The sequence below is a fragment of the Chelon labrosus genome, assembly GCF_963514085.1.
Source record: "Chelon labrosus genome assembly, chromosome: 16".
NCBI lineage: Eukaryota > Metazoa > Chordata > Actinopteri > Mugiliformes > Mugilidae > Chelon > Chelon labrosus.
In genome coordinates this window covers 26,287,026-26,301,346 of record NC_140349.1, presented here as the reverse complement: position 1 = coordinate 26,301,346, position 14,321 = coordinate 26,287,026, and the positions used below count along the sequence as shown (strand labels likewise).

Genomic DNA, 14,321 nt, shown 5'->3' with positions numbered 1-14,321 from the left:
TATATATATATATATATATATATATATATATATATATATATATTGCTAAATTGCTACATTGCTGGAACTTATTTAAATTCATAGAGCTGGCAGAGTGACAGGGCAACAGCCACAATTCTCTGTCAGTGAGGAGCCTCTGCCTGTGGACTCACAAAAGCTTGGACCTTTTTCAGAACTTGAAATGTTTAACCTGTTTTCAAGAATGCTTAGTTTATGACACACATGGAAAAATAATTGATATTGTTAATAATTTTCAAAACAACCCAATGAATCATACTATATATAGACTATTATATCTGGTGGTTTATTACGTTAGAATAAATGAAATGCTGTTGGGCACTTGCTAAGGAAATCATTTAGTAGTTTTTTCAATTAAAATGTCTTTCATCAGCAGATAATGTAATTTGCCCCCGTTGTCATGGAAATGTATTCAAAGTAAGTGTTTTTTAATCCCAGGGTCCAGTCTTGGCCTTGAAATCACTTCAAACTTGTAATTATGTCTCTCTTAAATGGACACAACGTTTCCACTTTCTCTGTCTTGTTGTTTTTGTAAAGTCATTGCTCAGTCCAACCAACCCCTGAATGGAAATAAACTCATTAACAAAGGATCTCAGGGGTCTGACTTTCTAATGCACCAACACTGAAAGTAACTGAATAATCAGTTATATCACTGTTGATAACTAGGCTAGTTAATAGTTTAGGCCTACCAATCCATTAAACAACATCTTCCTGTCCTGGCAAACCACATGTTATTCTTAGTGGTTTATAAAATTCATTCATAAAATCATTAGTAAGGCTACCAGATATACCCCCTTTGTAATGCTCATTAAGCATCTTAACTGCACACTATTTGCTTTTGACATTTATTGTCCACAAAGATGTAATTAGCCTATTAAATGCAGAGGAATGAGGTAGCCTGACAGTCAAAGGAAAAGCTCCACCACCTGCATGTGTGCAAAGTGAGGGCGTGCCTTATGTGAACGGTTACAGGCTGCTGTTTCAGGATGCAGGGAGTGCATGCAGTGAAAGGACTGATTCACTAGTGAGAGGCAGATTAGTTGTCTGGAGCCTAAACAAAGCTGCCATTGACAACAGCCAGGTGACAGTTGAGATGCAAACTCGCAATCACACTACACACACCTCCTTCAGACTTCTCTGCGCCCTACAGCCTATATTATCTATAATATATGAAATAAATGAATCAAGTAAAGTAGTAAATAAAGTAGTAAAGAAATAAATGCCATAGCATAACGCAGTGACTCAAACTGTTATCATTTGTCGGGTTGATGTGTGCTGATGATATCCTTTGTCTCCATGACTCCAAATACGTAGCCTATTGCGCCCTTGTGTGTTGAGCCAATCACGTAAAGACTAATCACCCTCCCTGGCTTCTGTTCACCTCCCTCAATTAAAATAGGTGCCAGGAAGGTCTAAATGCTGACCTGTCCTTGGATCCAAGCCAATGCCATCTCATTCATATCACACGTCAACCAGTATGTCAATACGCCGTAATATATACTAAGTACATGTTAAATAGTCCCTTTATTTTTTATGAAATTAGAGGCCAAATGAAATTAAATGATTAACAGTTAGACAATAGCAGTTGTTTTTTCAGGTGAGAGACAAACTGAATGCCAAATGCCATGCTTATTGGCAAATATGTCATAAATAGTAGAATACATAGGCTACTAGGCCTATATCTTGTCAGACCGCAGTCCTCAGATACATAAACACAACGGTTAATTTACAAATGACTTGTGTTTCCTCCCACATCTCATAGGCACAGCTCGTTGACAATGATGCATTCCGATTTTAAGAGTTTGTTGACTTATAAGATAAAATTTTATTTCTTTGGTACGATACACGGAAAATTCAAATTTTCCCAGTGGAGTTTGGTTTGCAAATAAAAACGCTGTCGTCATCCCGGCATTCCGGCACAAGGAGGACGCGCGGGGCGGGGAGGAGGGTTGAAGTGGGCGGGCTCTGAGGGAACAGGTGTTTAAAAAGAGGACAGGTGAGCTCCAAGGCAGCCCACAGCAGGTCTTGGAGCGGTGGTCCACCTACATTTTCACCTGTCCAGTCGTTAACAGGTAAGCTACTTATTAACGGGAGGGGAATTGCATTTTGAATAGGTCAGTTACTTTAATCTGCAAATGCTGTGTCAAATAATTCAGTGTCAGGTCTAGAAAAGATGCTAAACTACTATGTTTAAACGAGCCTTTAAAAAAAAAAAAAAAAGGATAGAGGAGAATACAACTGCATAGAACGTTTATGTCACTGATGGTGAACAGAGTCTCCTGGTATCTTGAAAGCACAGTGTTTAAGGTGGATGCCATTAGAGAGCCCTGTGTTGCGTGTCATACTCCTCTTTAGTTGTAACATGAAGTGCTGCTGAAAATGCCTTTGAAAAAGTAGATTATTTGGTGATTGGAACCACTAGACAACAGAACCTTTTTCAAAAAATGGGTTTCTTTGAGGTTCTGTACTCCCTGACAAGTGTGGCATCGTTTTCATGGCCACTGTTCTTTGATCACATTCAAAAAGGTCAGATTGTGTGATTTCTTCTCACTGTTATTATTCCGTTCTTCTTTTCCCAATTAGCCTATAAATATGATCAAAGCAGTCTTGTCTATGCTCTTGGTCCTGGTGGCCGTGTCCTCCACCTTCGCCAAATACATCCCAAAGTCTGGGAAGAGGATCCCCCAGACTCTGTCAAGAGGTTTGTCAAAATCAGCTCCACATCTGAGGATGAATGACTGTGTGACTAGTCTGGAAAATACTGAGATAAAGCAGATTGATTGTCATTGATCTTTAATGGTGTCCATGTCTATCCAGGGTGGGGTGATCAGCTGATTTGGGCACAGACTTATGAGGAAGGTCTGTACTGGTCCAGGTCAAGGTAAGAAATAGTTGCAACCCTGATGCCAATATGTTGGTTTCACTCTGGTTTAATGCTGACATTCACTGAAGTTGGAGACTAACTGTATAATGCAATGATTTGTGTTTTAGGAACAAGCCACTGATGGTCATCTTTCACCTCCCAGACTGCCCACACAGCCTGGGTAAGTCTAACTCTTGGGGAAAATGAAGTAGTATCTATATATTAGGTCTCTTATGCAGAGACAAAAATAAGTTCTGTTGAATTAAGAGCCAAACCTGTTTGAAGAGTGAGCAGTCGCCTGTTTGCTCACCGTGTGACGTCACCTCACACATCCTGCTCCTGTTCTGCAAAGCACTCTTGTGAACTGTGCCATTAACAACCTGTTTCTACTGCAGCACTCAAGAAGGTAATCTCTGAAGACAACGAGATCCAGAAAAGTCTTGATGAAGAATTCGTCGTCCTTAACCTGATGGTGGGTTACCAATTGTGATCAGCATTAAATCCCAAATTCAAAAATTTTATTTATTTATTTTTTTACCAAGAGTTAACATTAGTAAACCAATCAGCAACTTCACTTTGTCACTGAGCATTGAAATTGAAGACAAAAAACACCAGATTCAAAAATCTCTTTTGTGAAATAACAACTAAAAGAGTCCTTGATTGAATGGTATTAAATGTTCATGTTCAGAGTAGTAAGCTGATTAAAAGGGCCTTCAAAAACTGTCCCTCTAACACTCTAAGATATTAAGATGCTATAGTGCAGACTTAAATGCTGGTAGATAAACTCTTATTTTTGTCTCATCTCCAGTATGAAACCACAGACAAGCATCTCTCTCCTGATGGGCAGTATGTTCCCAGGATCCTTTTTGTCGGTAAGTGCTTTAGCTTGTGACACTCCTCACACTTAACAGTTAACTTAGACTAGGATGCCAACATTTTAATGCAACTCCTATAACATATCAAGTTAAAGTCCTGCTTTGAAAAATTATGATTAATCAAAATACATATAGTTTATAGTTTACATTGTGTATAGCTTCATTTTTATCAGTGCATCCCCTAGTGGTGTAAAACATCATGCCAAAATGCTATAGATGTCTGGGAGATTGTGTATCTTATCTCTTTTCTGTTCTGTACCTCATTTCTGTTCCAAAGATATTTCACCCATCAATCACTGATTTCTCCACAGATCCCACAATGACAGTGAGAGCTGACATCACTGGTCGCTACGCCAACCGCATGTATGCCTATGAACCAAGCGACATCAAGCTCCGTAAGTGCTGCAGCTAACGCGCTCTGAGATCAGCACGTGTTGTGCACCAGCTTTGTGTCTTAGAAACAGAAAGATGAAATGTTTCTTTCCTCTCCTTCAGTGACCACCAACATGGCGAAGGCTAAGAAGCTCCTGAAGTCTGAGCTGTGAGCACCAGGATCTGACTCTGATCTACACTTTCCTGTCACCAGAGGTGTCGATAACGTGCTGTCATTACAGTTTACACATGTAAAAATAAGCACTGGAATGTTTCTTCTCTTCACCTCCCCAAGTTTCCCCCTCGTATTCCCCTCCTGATTCTTACCTTTATTATTATTGCTGTCTTTTGAATAAATATGAAACTGTTCATACACATCAGTTGCATAGTCTTCCTTTTTATTTGCCTACAGATTGCAGGGAAATATAAAACTCAAAAATATGGTTTGTCAGTGTAAAGTGTTACTACTGTTACTGCTAGACTGTCGTATATACTGCATTATTCTACCAGCTAAAAGAAAATGAAGGCAGTAGCTTCCTTGTTAGCTTCAGTATAGAGCATGCTAGTTTTAAGGGAACTGTTAGGGGTCTGGGGGATCATGCTAGCCCCCTACAGTGCTGCCGGTGACTTAACTGGTTAGTCTGCCTAAACTATCAAAACATTAAAGGAATCAATATCTGTGGACTTTTTTAAGGGCCTATTATACAGGAAGAAAATTGGGTTTCCTGACTGCATTCCACACTGGCTGGTCAAGCTTATCAGAACAGTATCCAGATGACCATTAAACTGCAGAGCCTTGTGCTGCATTCTGCCTAACCATAATAATGTCTTTCTAACTTCAACTGCAGGTGGTCATTTTTGGTATTGTTGGCTGTGATAGACATGTCAGTGAACAAGAGTTCCTCTCCAAAGCACCAAAGGTTCCTTGCAATTCACAAAGATTCAGTAAAGGTACAGACTATTTTCTGCAGTCAAACTTCATGTTTAGGGTTCAGATTTGGAAATGTTCTCTCTCCATCTTTGCTTGTACAGATTACTCCAAATACTTGTTATTTGTAACAAGTAGACACAGGATGTGCAGAGGGAAGAGGAAAAGAGATTGAGCTGATGTGCCACATTTGTCTGGAACACTTGGAAACTCTGTGTAGTGAAAGAAATAAGCAGACATATACCTCCAGGTTGGGACGGGCTTTCAACTTTTATAGTACACGTCCCCACGTAGTAAAACCGGATCCTTGTATTTGCTTAGAATAGTTATTTGAATAGTAAGTAGTAAGTATGTCCTCTGGAGGTTAATCCTCCTTGCAGGTCACTGGGACCTTTAGTTCAATTCAGTTTTAATTATATAGCATAATAAGGTCATAATAAGTTTTTGCTTTGATTATATATACTGATCAGGCATAACATTATGACTCCATCCTGCTGGGGATGGCTGCTGAGTGTCATTGCTATGGAGTGTGGATGCCTGGTCTGGTCTAGGTGGGTGCTACATGTCAAAGGGCCTGTTCAGACCTGGCATTTGATCTGGGCAATCCAATCAAAAGACAGGCCTGAAAACCCCCAGAACGCATTGAAATCGCTTTTGAGACATCCGACCTCTGACCACATTTGGAGGTGGTCTCCACATGAATGCTAGGTTCAAATGTTTCTCAGCAGAAATTGTATTGTCACAAGATGGTCAGTGTTATTCACTTTTCCTGTTAGTGGTCAAAATGTTATGTCTGATCGGTGTAGGTGTTGACCATGTTTCTGTTTTCTGCCAGACAGTGTTTGTGACTCTTGGAGCGAACAGAAGATCTTTAATTCTTTAATTTTTTATCCAAAGGCTTTTGTAGGGACCACAACTTTCAAGTGTTGCATACAATGAAACTTTGTCAAGTATAAGACACTCTGTTAATGGAGATTTTACTGTTATTTTATCAGGTTTGCTTAATCCTTATGTTGTTTAGTTACTATTTTACTTTCAAAGGATCACATTTGTGATGTGTGTGTTTATTTCACCTCACCTGTGTCTTGTTACACTTTTCCCTTCCTTGTATTTTAGTTCCTGTAATCTCCCTCTCTCGTTGTTATTTCATCTAGTCAACACCTCCATTGTGTTCTTTTGTGTTGTGTTCTGAGTCTTTTTGTTGTATTTTGAATCCTATCTTGAGTTGTTCGTTGTAGTTTTGGGGACTCTCATTTAGTTCATCAATTTTTTTTTTTTTTTTAAATCTTTCTTTTTGTTCTTTAAACCACTGGGCCTTTCCTTTATTTGAACCAATCATAGCACTGACTGGGGTCTTGGAAGAACAAGTTGTTTTCATCCTTGAGTCATATAGATCAAAACTTGAACATTCTCCTTTTGATAAATCTCACATTGGCAGCATTGGCATTCATTTGGCTCACTGTTTGTGTCCACCTACTGAGGGAACAAAAACTCCCTGACTGCAGTTTAGTCAAATGCAATGCATTCTGGGAACTCTGCCAAATAGTTAACAATGACCTTCTTGTCCACGTGTCATATGATCAGTTCAGTGAACACTTTGCAGAAAAACCTTCACGAGTTTCATCCACTCATAAAATGTATGCATTTTTTAGCTGATTTGATTAGTAAGGACCAAAAAGATTTTCAGGAGTGAAAAGAGTGAAAATGGGTTTCATTTAAATGAGCTGGTGAGGAATGTATTAGTGGAGCACATTGTGTAATCAGTAATGTGCTGTGTGTGTGTTGAACATCCTGAATGGGCAGGTCCAAGCTGCCAGCGCTGAAAGTTTTTTCCTGTTGCTGGGATACTGAGGCTCAACTGAGACTATTCTCCCGTGTAATGAGGTCTACAAAGCAGGGACAGCATGGCACAAGTTGGCTGACCAGAACTCACCTCTTATATTCAATCAATATAGCAGCTACTCACCTGTAATATAACTACAGTTGTCACTAACAGTTTTATGCCCCTATGCTCTGGTTTATTTTCATAAACCAAATGAAGCACTTCACTGCTAGACCAGTTTTAGCCATAGCTGGCCCAGGTGGCTTCAGTGAATGTGCAACACTACTTTTCAAAGTGGCATCATATTAAAGACGCTGCCTATTCCTGTACAGGCAGCACTGTTGGACTTCATTTCGGATTAATTAAATATTGGGTTTTAGTTAGAAGCTTTGGAATCATAAGGTCATAGTTTCAAATCCTCCCTATGTCCATGTCTGAGTAAACTCCCAACCCCCAAACTGCTCCCAGTCTGTATGTTTTATGAATGAATGGATAGGTTAAATGCAGAGAAAGAATGTCCCCCATGAGAGATCAATAAAGAAAAAAAAATTAAATCATTATCAATTATTGTTTATTATTTAAGGATGATAAAAGACAAAAGACATAAGAGCAGAGAAGTGGCATTCCTTTTCTTCCATTAGTGTTTTACTGTGGTTTACAGTACAAAGGCTCAGACAGGTGGTGTACAGAATCATCCTTACAGCTCTCATACAGGGGCTTATATCTGCAGTAGTCATGCAAAGGGGCAAGTACACGGCACACCACAGGTAGATCAGTGACACGCACCCACACAGAAACACACACACACAAAAAAATAATAATCCAGGTTACAAACATACCAGCTCCTGACACATTATCGATACAAATAAAATCTAAATAATGTAGTCTTTCATATCAGTGTGCACAGTAGTGGCTGACATTATTGCATTCAGTGGGACTGACTGCTTTATGAAACAAACAACAGCGAAAACATTAGGCAGGCTGCATAAATATGTCTGGAATAATTTGGACAATATTACTTCTTACACCCAGAAATGCTCAGTGTACAAAAACATGTTCCTTATACAGAGCTGCCTGGCTTGAGGCAGAGTGTGCTGTTCCTCCACACATCTGCTTTTGAAAATACTTAAAAAGCCCTAAAAAGCCAAACATGTTATGTTATAACATAACTGCAGAAATTGGTGGAAACACACAGGTCAGTCTTGTATTTACAGTTAAAGCCCAGACAGGGTCCACAGAGGCGGCGAGGTGACAGTGCAGAGGGTCGGGAGCTGGTGCCGTCTCACAGGAAAGCACTGGGGTTTGCTCGGGGGTCCTTCTGGTTCCTGTAGCGATATGTGAGCCATACTCCCAAGATCTTACATGAGGACACAATGACAGTGAGATAGTACAAGAGTAAAAGATCTACTACTGAAAACTGCTACCACACGTGCTGCTGGCTGATGAGTTAAAACAACTCTTAGAGTTCCATGTCCTGTGCATAATTTGTTATGTCACACCCACTACACTGGACTATAGAGGGACAACAGACTGATTCAGCTCCGTACCCACAGTGAACGTTACAGGACTTCATTCATACTTTACTCTATCCAACTTTACAACAACTCACCTTAAGTAATAGATAACTCATGTTGTTCATGTTAATGCACATTATATTTTATTTTATTTTACTAGATTTCTACTTATATTTAATTTTCCCTCGTTGTCCGTCCCTTGTGGGCGAATAAAGTCCGTCAAAGTCTGAGTCTAAGTCTTAACTTCAGGTCAAGGTGGGAAAAAGTAAGTTGTCTGTTGTGGATTTAGTTGCTGTGTTTGTATAGCTTTGTAAGCCCGGTACAAAAGCTAAGAACTCTGCACCCTCTTTGACCATTGCAGTCCCCTTTACCTTTGCTTGACCCCTCAACTACCACTTTGTCACTGCTGCAACTACACAACTCACCTCAGTGAAGCTGAAAAATAGTCCGATCCCTCCTACGAAGCGTAGAACTTCTCCAGCATGCACCTGGATCTTATCTGCACAAGGCAAACAGGAGTGGTTGGGGAAGCAGGTCTGCAGGAGAACAGGAGACACAACACAAAAAGAAAAATCACACAGATGCTTCTTAGAGCAGGATGAGAGGATTGGCATATTTCAACTTTACTTTTCAAAATTATATTAAACGTGAAGAACAGTGAAAGCAGCAGTCTCTTTGAATGTGCTGAGATTTAACAATCCAGGAAGCCCCGCAAGCCGAGCACTGGTCAAAACTTACAGCATCACAGGTGGCGTTCGGGTCAACATGTTTGAAGCCACAGCAGTTGAGGCTCTTCTCCACATCCCTCTGAGTGCTCTCTGAATTATTCCAGCCCACCTCCAGCAGGTGATCCTGCAGCAGAGAAGCCACATTAAGCATTACAGCGTATCTGGAAGCAAATTACTGAATAAGCGGAAGAAAAGAATCTAGCCTCAGAGGTTGGGCATTTGGAGCAGTAACATTTTGCCAAAGTATCAAGGAAGCAAATATCAAATACATCTCTTATCAGCTGTCTGGAGTGGCCAGTAGAGGGCATTCAGGGCAGAAATAAAGTATAAATGAGGTGCTATTATTATTATTATTTTCTGGCCATAGGTAACTTTTTTTTTTTTTTTTTGTCACCCAAACATTTATTTAAAACCCGTTTTCCTGTGAGACTGTGATCTCCAGCCTATGCCAGCTGCTCATGGTGACAGGATTTCCAAAGAAGTAATGGCTGGTGATCTCAGACCTCAAGGTACTCAATAAATAAAACCTACAGTTAATTTCATGTCATTCAGAATTTTAAGGGTTTAGTTATTATTATAGTCATATTGGGCAATTGTCACACACTGTGTGACTGACTGCATGGATAAGGCAGGCAAGTTACACCAGAGAGGAATTTGGTAGAAAGGTGAATTCAGCTGAAGAGAAGATTTCATGCTCTAAAAGAAGAGGTGCTATAAAGCTCATAGAGGGTTGGAAACATCATCATTGTGAACAACAGGAGCTTTTGAAATGATTAAAATCAAAAACTGAAATCATTTTTATTTGCCTTACTGTGTAAGGCGTCTCCTTTATTTCATGTTGCAAAAGCAGGGAAGGTCTGGGTCAACTGAGCATTTATCAGTGCCCACAAAAAGATAAACTGTTCACAATTACTGGAAATGGATGATGTTAGCCTGGGGTACTGAGTCTGTGTATAAATATTAAACATGATGGCTTCTGGTTAAAGCATCTCTGTTCCTTCATGAGAATCATAAACAAGTCGCTGACATTCAGCGAAACATTCACTGATTGCTTTCACAAAATTTGGGCAGATAACGGACACGTTAACAAACAACAACAAAAAAAAACATTAATTACTGCTAGCAGTTTTTAATTAATTCAAAAACAGAAGTAAACATCTTAGGATGGATGCTCCTGCTACTGTAAAAGAAGATCCTACCTGTTGCTCTTTGTTGATGGCCAAACAAGCACTGGAAACAGAGAACTGCACAATAAACACCATAAACAGGATGATCATGTACTGAGACTCACTGTCAAGGAACATTACACACATCACACAGAGCACACATAATCCTGCTAACAACAGGTGTTACTGAGCCACTGCCTATAAAGATGAGAATGTACATTAGCAGCATCAAATCGGCAGTATGTGGGGCTCAAAAAAGGAGAGACGTCTGTGCACTCACTGGTGACTACTGACTGTGAAATACGATGCAGCTGTATCTATTTACACATCCACATATGAATGAAAAATTGACTTTCCAAAACAGTGAGGTCAAGATAGCCTTTTGAAATAGATTAGGAACAGCTTGCACACTGTGAACAAGGCGAGACAATTCATTAGCAGCAAAGATAATTCTGCACAAGACAAGACTTCCTGCAACATCAACCGACAAATTACATTTTCAGCATGTTTTATTTAATGAGGCTTGATCTTTCCTCCTGATTGCCAGTCTTTATTATAAGCTAGACTGCTTTACTTAACATCAAATTTACGCAAGTGAAGCCTATTGCAAAACATGATAAATAATAAGCATGAAGCTCTAACAGCACTTCCACATATATTTGAAATCAGCTTTGAAGATGGTGAAGACATGAAAACTTTAGGCTCGTGTGAAATCAACAAGAAAATCAAGCTAATCCAGAGAGGAGGAGTTGTTAAGACGTTTCCAGCTAAAGAAGAAGAAGAAGAAGAAGAAGGCTTCATCATCACTGTATACGTGGTCACAAAGAATCCCATTCACAACACAAACCAAAGATCTTATAATATAATATATTGCAGTATATATCTGCTCTTATGTCTTTTGTCTATCACTTACTGTGAATTGTTAATATTGAGATGGGTAGTATACAACATGCAGCACATGCTGGTCATTTAGACCTAAATCCACACTGCTTAAATCCCTAAAAAGATAAGAGCTGGACTATCCTTTTTTATTTTATTTTTTTAAAATCCCAATTCAGTTCAAGCACCCGGTGCAGACCACTGCTCCAGTTGTAAAGAAAGCATCAGCCATAACAGAGGCAGCGTGAGCATGTGAAGGATACAAAGAAGAGCAGGACCTGGTGATGCTTCATAGCCCCGATGAGGCCAGCCAGGGCCACGAAGAAGAGGAAGACACCCACACCGATGACGCCCCCCACCACCTGGAAACTGGACACCAAACCAAACCACTTCCCCCACGCTGCAATGCAGATCATCAGCAGACTCACCATCTGCAGGACAGACACACAGGCTCAGTCCGAGGGTTACAGTGATCGTGTAAAGAAGTCATCCTCTATTTTTTTATAAAGCAAGGGGGACACAGTCTACAGTCCTCTTCCTGTCCAAAAATACAGTTACAGTTAACAGAGTTACATTCTAGTTACAGCAAATCCAGACTTCCTGTTTCTGCTAATGCCTTGCTCTGCAATGGAGAGACAGATAATTAGTGAATATGACAGCAACTTATTTCTGGATATCTAATTTACTTTATGAGGTTATTAGGTCAGCTGAACCTTACAGTTGCCTCATGCCATAAATAAACAGATTTTTTCCCATCACTTACTGTACATTAAAGCTGCTTTTAATAGGGATGTCTTAACAGCCGACACAGATAGAGGAAATAACTGCAGTATCCTAAAGCTCCTTCAGTGGATACTGTATAACAGCAGGAAAATATTGGTTCACTTGAATTGAAATTACTTCGTCATTTAATAAAGTTGGTATTACCACATGGTTTCACAGTTTTCTGTTGAGATTTGTCGGGGCAGAATTTATGACATGATATGACAAACTTTCCTGGGAGCCAGTCCTGGTCCCAAAGGAGCAGCTTGTCAACAGGCAAGGCAGGCCAACTGTTTGGGGCCCTAGGCCAGTAGGGGGCGCCTGATGGCTGACAAACTTTGAACTAGTGGCAATGTGTTTTCAACGACAGCAGGAGACCTCCCTCAGGGGGCCCCACCTGACACAATGCAGTACATTCGGTAATGATACATGTGACTATTTAACATAGTTAAATATGAAAATGGTGCCCAGTTCAAAATGAAAAGAAATGATTTCTCTGGAAGTGAAAAAAAGAAAGACAGACATTTGATTAAAATAAGTTGCACTAGGATCACATTATTTTGTTTGTTCTTTCTGAGTTAACTTAGCTAGCAAAGCAGTGTGTCCAGCTCTGTTGTCTGTTACAAAGTTGCCAGTGGGAGTGGAGACGCCATTGCCAGTCAACTTGTTAGCTTAGCTGGAGGCTATAGAGACATGGCATTGGCAGTTTCCAGTTTTACCTGTCTCTTATGAGACACAAAGAGAAAAATAACCTCAATATTCTTTTGAAATCTTAGCTTATTGTTAGCAATATATTTTTATAGTGTCCTAGTAGACTAGAATCAGTTCTGCATGGTAATAGGTACCTTACACATATGTGATGTGAAAATACTAAGCCTAAATGTACAAATATATTATGGTGGACCTTGAGTGATGTGCACATCTTTGAACCGAAAAATATTTGCAGACTAGGCAAGAGGTTTTAGACTATTTTTTGAGGAGAAATGTATATTTTTAGGAATTCCTAAACATATTTTTTCTTAATAATGCCGATTATATCTTTCTGTCTGTCTGGAGAGGAACTTCAGGATACACCACAACAAAGGTAAGCATTAAAAGTTACTAAAGCAGTTTAGCAGACATAAATATACAATATGAGAATTTAGGAAGAGTGAAGAAGCGAAGGTCAGTGTATAAAACTCTGCTAAAAACTACAAATGCTTTGTTTCATTATAGAATCATTGTTATCATCTTATCCCAGCAGAAGACACACAGAGCTGACAGCCCCCTTCAAATCATTTCAGTGCTCCATGGCAAGACCCCAAATGTGTGGGCTACTATGAAATAAACCTTCCTGGAAGCAATAGGGGTCACAGCTACACACAGGTATTTCAAGCTGACAGAGCAGGGATGATAAGCCCTATCAGACAACTGCAGGCAAAGCATCCACAGGACGAACTCTGACATGCCATAAAATGTGAGGTGAGGAAATAAAAAACACATTTAAAGACGTAAAAGCAAATATTTCGACCACCTAGCCCCCAAGTCACAATAGAGACCGTGAAAAGAAAGGCATTGTCTCTCATTTGGTTCATGTGAAGGATACAGCGGCCACCTGATCTTGGTTCCATGGTGAATAATTGATTAAAGCAGTGCCCGCATTAGTGTGTTGTTTACAGCAGGACGTTTCCTACACCGTGTTTACACAATCTGGATAAATCTGCTAAGGATACAATTCTGTCTCTATTAATACAACCAGCAGTTTATGCATCCATATGGTACATTCTGCTGTGGATAGGGTACTCACAACATAGAGGATGTTGAGCGCGCACAGGGAGTGCTTGGAGCAGGTGAATCCAGAGCAGCCCATGTCGGCCGGTAAATAAATAGAAGAAATCCTTCAAATAAGCGTTGAAATAAATAGGTCGGTACCAGAAATAATAAATCAGGACCAGCAAACCCCTCTGAGCAACAAATTCCTCTTGCCCGATGGAATAGATGGTCGCTCCAGGCTGCAAAGAACGGAGCGTCGAAGCGTCTATTAGAAATAATAACGGAGGGTGTAGCCAGAGGAAGCCTTCAAAATAAAGGCACTGGAGACGGAACGGTCTAGACAGCAGGGACGTGGCTCCAGCTCAGCACATCTAAAGCTTCAAATATGACTTGTTTTGACATTTAGCAGCAGTAAAAATACCCTAAACCTCCTTATTTTAGACTGACATTTGATGACTTTTCCTAAAGTGACCCAAAATATGCAAAAATGTTTTCAAATGTTATACTTCTGTACAGATGCTACACTGAAACTGTTTCGGTCAAATTTGACCCATATCTAAGATGGATTTTAGATCTACCACTGTGTGTCAAATCAAGGAAAGTGGTGGTTTTTAGGCCACGTTTGTGTGCATTTGGGACAGT

At 39.9% G+C, this 14,321-nt stretch overlaps 2 protein-coding genes across 2 annotated transcripts; one reads left to right on the top strand and one right to left on the bottom strand.

Moving 5' to 3' along the window:
* The first annotated feature begins 2,035 nt into the window (after positions 1-2,035).
* Positions 2,036-4,503, top strand: agr2 (anterior gradient 2). Its single transcript, XM_084562755.1, has 8 exons — positions 2,036-2,090; positions 2,602-2,719; positions 2,836-2,899; positions 3,010-3,062; positions 3,277-3,353; positions 3,690-3,753; positions 4,068-4,151; positions 4,252-4,503. Exons 2-8 carry the CDS (start codon positions 2,611-2,613, stop codon positions 4,299-4,301), a joined length of 501 nt encoding a protein of 166 aa, XP_084418881.1. The 5' UTR covers positions 2,036-2,090; positions 2,602-2,610; the 3' UTR covers positions 4,302-4,503.
* Positions 4,504-7,767: 3,264 nt separating this feature from the next.
* Positions 7,768-13,910, bottom strand: tspan13b (tetraspanin 13b). Its single transcript, XM_084564035.1, has 6 exons — positions 13,714-13,910; positions 11,429-11,596; positions 10,320-10,400; positions 9,131-9,244; positions 8,818-8,928; positions 7,768-8,235 (listed from the first exon to the last, which is right to left on the bottom strand). The coding sequence occupies exons 1-6, from the start codon at positions 13,774-13,776 to the stop codon at positions 8,161-8,163; spliced, it is 612 nt and encodes a 203-aa protein (XP_084420161.1). The 5' UTR covers positions 13,777-13,910; the 3' UTR covers positions 7,768-8,160.
* Positions 13,911-14,321: the final 411 nt, after the last annotated feature.